Source organism: Belonocnema kinseyi, chromosome 2, assembly GCF_010883055.1.
Source record: "Belonocnema kinseyi isolate 2016_QV_RU_SX_M_011 chromosome 2, B_treatae_v1, whole genome shotgun sequence".
NCBI classification, from domain to species: Eukaryota; Metazoa; Arthropoda; class Insecta; order Hymenoptera; family Cynipidae; genus Belonocnema; species Belonocnema kinseyi.
In genome coordinates, this window is record NC_046658.1 from 32,347,895 (window position 1) to 32,353,330 (window position 5,436).

Here is a 5,436-nt window from a genome sequence, read left to right on the forward strand (position 1 = left end):
TCCGTACATGACCTTCCTGGCATAAACCCACTTTGGACTTCCCAAATCTTTGTTTCTGTTATTTTCATTACCCTACGAATAAGTATTTTTGAATATATTTGATCAATTAAAAATATAGTTTTATCAAAAAGCTTCGATTTTAAACGCTTCTACATTCTAGTTCTTTTAAATTGTCCAAAAAGTGGATTTTAAAATCAGTAAATAAAAATATACGCTTAAAAATCTAAAACAAAAATTTTTTTAAGTAAAACATTTTCGAATAATGCATTATAAACTGAATGATATCATAATTGAAAAAGATCAAAATCTAACTAATTATTTGAAAACGGTTGAACTCGACGAAGGTACGACAGATTTGTTTTCTCTGAAAATTTGTAAAATTTCCGGTCAAAAAAATAAATTCACTGTAATTTTCCGGTTTTCCAATTTATAATCTTTTAAATGTTACATAAGTTAAAAGGATCGTTAAACAATGAAATTCTGTAAATTAAAAACTTAAATTAATTAGTTAATATTAATATTTTTTAGTTTTTCTTTAACATAAAAAATACGATTTGATTCTACGAATAGGAGAAAGTGGACAGTATGTTTTGGGCAGAAACATACTTTCACTTTTCTAAGCCACGCATGGAAATTTCTAGAAAGGGCTTGAATAATTGAAAAGTACTTTCCTTAAGTTTAGCAGCTTTGCACATTAACCCTTTACTGGTACGATGGGGGGGGGGGCGGTTACGACCCGAGCGTTGGTTGTACAATTCCACTCGCCACCCTCCACGTTAAAGGGGTTTCTAGTAGCCTGGTAGCCTACCAGTCAGTACCATAAGCGTAGAAGGTGCCTTATTCGCATGCTTGCATTGTTTTTGGAGATATTGTTCCATATAGAGTTTCTAGAGTTTTTCAAATAATTACAATTTTGTGATACTGCAAAAATACTAATAAAGTTTATGATTCATTGAAATGCTTATTATGTACTTGAAGTTACGAACGTTCATTTGAACGAAATTTAAAAAAATTATTTTTCAATTTTTTTTGCTTAAATCAATTAGAATGGCAAAAAAAATATTCTGTCGGAAAGAATTGTCGAATAAAAATTTTTTAAGGGGTTACCTACCCTTACACATCACCCATTATTTAGACCTGTCTAAAGCAAGTTTGATTGTCGATATTTGAAAATATAAAGAAGTCAAAAAATCTCTTTTTTTAATTCAACAATTATAGAGTGGTTCAGAAAGTTCGGCAAGACCTCTAAAAACCACCATTAATATATCTGCACCTAAATTGTTAAAAATGACAATTTTTATCGTCGATATTTGAAAATATAAAAACGTCAAAAATTCTCTTTTTTGTCTCGCTAATTATAGAGGGAGTGAGAAAGTTCGGCAAGACCCCTATAACCCACCCTTAATATATCTGCACTTAAAATGTTAAAAATGACAATTTTGATTGTCGATATTTGAAAATATAGAAACGTCAAATATTCTCTTTTTTGTCTCGATAATTACAGAGGGAGTGAGAAAGCAATTACTTGTACCATAAACACCTAGCTAAAAATTGGCGCTATGTTCTTGAATTAAGAGTTCTTATTCTGATCCCTCTAATAGCTTAATTGGAAAAGCACCTGACCTGAAATCAGAAGTTTTGTGGTTCGATTCCCAATGGAGTGAAGATGGAGTAGGATCTTTTTTCAAGAAATAATTTTAAATTGAGAAAGTTCGGCAAGACCCCTAAAAACCACCCTTAATATATCTGTACTTAAAATGTTAAAAATGACAATTTTGATTGTCGATATTTGAAGATATAAAAACGTCAAAAATTCTCTTTTTTTATCATCATAATTATAGAGGGAGTGAAAAAGTTCGGCAAGATCCCTAAAAACCACCCTTAATATATTTGCACCTAAAATGTTAAAAATGACAATTTTGATTGTTGATATTTGAAGATATAAGAACGTCAAAAATTCTCTTTTCTTATCTCATCAATTATAAAGAGGGTGAGAATGTTCGGCAAGATCCCTAAAAACCACAATTAATATATCCTCGAGTAAAATGTTAAAAATGACAATTTTGATTGTCGATATTTGAAGATACAAACACGTTTAAAATTCTCTTTTCTTATCTCATCAATTATAAAGTGGGTGAGAATGTTCGACAAGATCCCTAAAAACCACCCTTAATGTATCCGCGCCTAAGTGTGTGGTTATATTAAGGGTGATTTTTAGGAGTCTTGCCGAACTTTCGCACTCCATCTATAATTAGTGAGATAAAAAAAGAGAATTTTTGACGTTTTTATATCTTCAAATATCGACAATCAAAATGGTCATTTTTAACATTTTAGGTGCAGATACATTAAGGGTGGTTTTTAGGAGTCTTGCCGAACTTTCTCACTCACTCTATAATTAGTGAGGTAAAAAAAGATAATTTTTCACGTTTTAATATTTTCAAATATCGACAATCAAAATTGTGTTTGGCATGTTTGAATAGTGGTGATTTGTAAGGGTATTCAACCCCTGAAAAAATAAAAATTTCGAAAACTTCTTCCGATGGAATATCATTTTTTGTCATCCTAAATGATTTAGGCAAAAAAAAAAATTCGGGAAAAAAATCTTTAATTTCGTTCACATGAACGTTCGTAATTTCAAGCACATATGCTTATTGTGCAATTTTTATTGCCTAAAACCCCATTAATAGCAGGTTGGGTCGGGTGCGACCCCACCGTATCTTGTATGTTTTTTAAAACCACCGTGCAAGTAGAGGTTAAATAACGCTAAGCATAGGGTTGTGAGCATTGAAACTTTCACTTGAAACTTTCGAATGTTTCACAGTCAAAGTTTCATCGTTTCATGAAACATTGGGGGGAAAGGAGAGAACTTCCATATGCGCATGCGCGGAAATCAGATCAGGTTAGGTACTTGTCACTCGTATCGTATGCCACTTCGCCGCAAGTTTAAACTTTTTTAAAAATTTTATTTAGTTTTTCTCAATGTTTCAGCAGTAAAATTGTGATATTGGTGTAAATATTAAAAATTGTTGTTCCGAATACTTCAAAATGCCTTAGTATATTAAATATAACTAATAAAAATATATTCTCTAAACTTAATATAGGAAAATTGGGTTTTTAAAATTCTTAACCATGTAACTGTATTTGCTGTAAGACTCAATTTTGTTAATAAATTTTTAGTATTTAATTTAAGGGGAAATTATCAAAGCGCATTGCATTAGTTAATTAATTATTTAATCAACGATTACTTGAGAAAACGTGAATTGATTTTCACTTCTTATCATATTAGGTTTTAATTTTCCCGTCACCATCTTTGAAACATTGCAATGTTTCACGAGTGTGCATTACTTAAAAACTGAATTTTTAAAACTTTTTAATTTAAATATAGTGAAACTCTGAGACTGGGCCAGTTTTGGGGCTGGAAGAGGTGGGCATTTACCCAGATAGAGGGCCATTTCGTATAAAACGCTTGTGTCTGTTTATGCCTAAGCAACCACAGCTTACCCCGCGCAGTTCCTTTTACACCTACTTGCGGCGCGGCTTCAATTCTCGGAAGGACTATATCAGGGTTTCACTGCAATTGTTTGTTTTCAATATAGCACAAGCGCTTTAAAACACTCTATTTTTAAACGCCTTTGCCATTAACATCATATACTTAAGTTTGAGGCTTGAAAAATTACATTTCATATTTTTTACGCATTCCAATACGAGACTAACAGAATTAGAGATTCAGACTAATCAAGGCATTAAGTATTAAAATCGAGAGGCTTGAGTGTATTTAAATTTTAAGTGTCCAATCATTAAATCGCTCTAACCTGTGCCCGACTGGTAAAAAAATGCTTAGTTAATGCCATGTAGTGCACGGGATTAAAATCATGCATGTCAAAATTATGAAGCAATACATCAAAAAGAAAAATGTAGTATAAAAATAAGAAGATTACGAATTTTCAAGATGCTCAAGTTGCCTTAGTCTCATTTACATTTGCATGCGTCAATAAGTTAACATAACACTTTACATAAAAAAAAAAATTAATGACTTACACATAAGCGCTGTGACAACAATTGTAGGATCTACGCTGATGACAGCTTCTAGAAGAGGTCCCATTCCCAATCCAGACAGGAATGCAAAACCCAGGAGGTAGCAGAGGCGGAGTTTTTGATTTTTGCCATTGTCTGGTGTGTAGAGAAGGGCAAAGAGAAGACCCAAGGCACCAAAGGTGGACAGTAATCCTGCTTGCAGGATTTCTGTATAAATGTGCACGTAGGCTCCAACTCCTGCAGAAACAGTTGACAACGACAGGCATCCGTAGACATTTTTCAAGTGTTGTTTCAATGGCGCGTCTCTGAAAGTGAATCGTCTATAAATGACTATCACGTTTTTAATCACCAAGAATACAAAAACATTGACTGTCCTTGAGTTGATATTACATACATGCATACATACACACACGCGCTCACGCAAACGACTGAAAAGACAGTATATGAAAAAAATTATAGATATTAAATCCATTTGACATTGAACCTTCGCAGGTACCCTACATACAAGGAGCAAACTATCCTAAACAATATAACGTGACATTTCACACGTCGTACGTCGCTATAGAAATGACAAAAATCGTTTTCTAAATCCTGATGCGGAAAACGACTAAAAAAACGGACGAGTCGCTTTTTCCGAATGTTCTGGAAGTTACATCACCGGGAAATGGACATACGTGGCCAACAAAAGTTCAGTAATATGCTAATATCTATTGACCTCAGGTGTTCAAGGCTCAAATTCCAATGTTCTAAAGTCGCTAATTGAGAAAAGAAAGTGTAGATACACAAACAAACGTGACATTTTTGTAGAGAAAAACACCGTATCAGATTAACGGCAGAGATACTTACAGTCTGTTGTTGAACGAATTCACAAAGCTTGTTAATGTTGGTGCCATGATTTAACTTGGCTTGAAAATGCACCCTTTTTCACTAGAGATGAGAATACTTCTGCTTTTGAATTTACACTGATCAAGAATGATTATGAATCGCCAAAGTGATGCTTTTCGGAGACACGTCAGTGATATTATATCTACACGTATATTACTATCATGCCTAGGGTGTGTTCTTAAATTCACTGGGAGTACTATTGGAACATGATCCAAGAAGCTGTGGTCTCGCCACGCGCAACTAAAAAAAGTGAACCAATCAAATAGCCCGTAGATATTCGTAAAGTGACCTCCATTTTTAAAAGGACGTCAGGTGGGAGTTTAAACCGTGTTAAACGCTGCATGTGCGAATCGCAGAATAACTCGAAAGCAGTCTTATAAATAATCGTATAAAGCTAAAATTAAAATCAGAAACATGTCACTTATATTTATGAAGAATATAAAAACGAAAAAAGCGTGCTATTAAAAAATTGTAAGTGCTTTGCAACACATTTGTAGAATTATAATTCCGAAGTAT

General features: G+C 33.2%; 1 protein-coding gene across 1 annotated transcript in view; it reads right to left on the reverse strand.

Annotated features, from left to right (window-relative positions):
- Positions 1-5,099, reverse strand: part of LOC117167212 (probable Bax inhibitor 1) — a 17,499-nt gene extending 12,400 nt beyond the window's left edge. Inside the window, exons 1-2 of the mRNA XM_033351970.1 lie at positions 4,882-5,099; positions 4,039-4,340 (exon numbers count right to left, since the gene is read on the reverse strand). Of these exons, the coding sequence (XP_033207861.1) occupies positions 4,039-4,340; positions 4,882-4,928 (349 nt within the window). The 5' untranslated portion in view covers positions 4,929-5,099. The remainder of the gene's footprint in view (positions 1-4,038; positions 4,341-4,881) is intronic.
- Between the last annotated feature and the right edge of the window lie 337 nt (positions 5,100-5,436).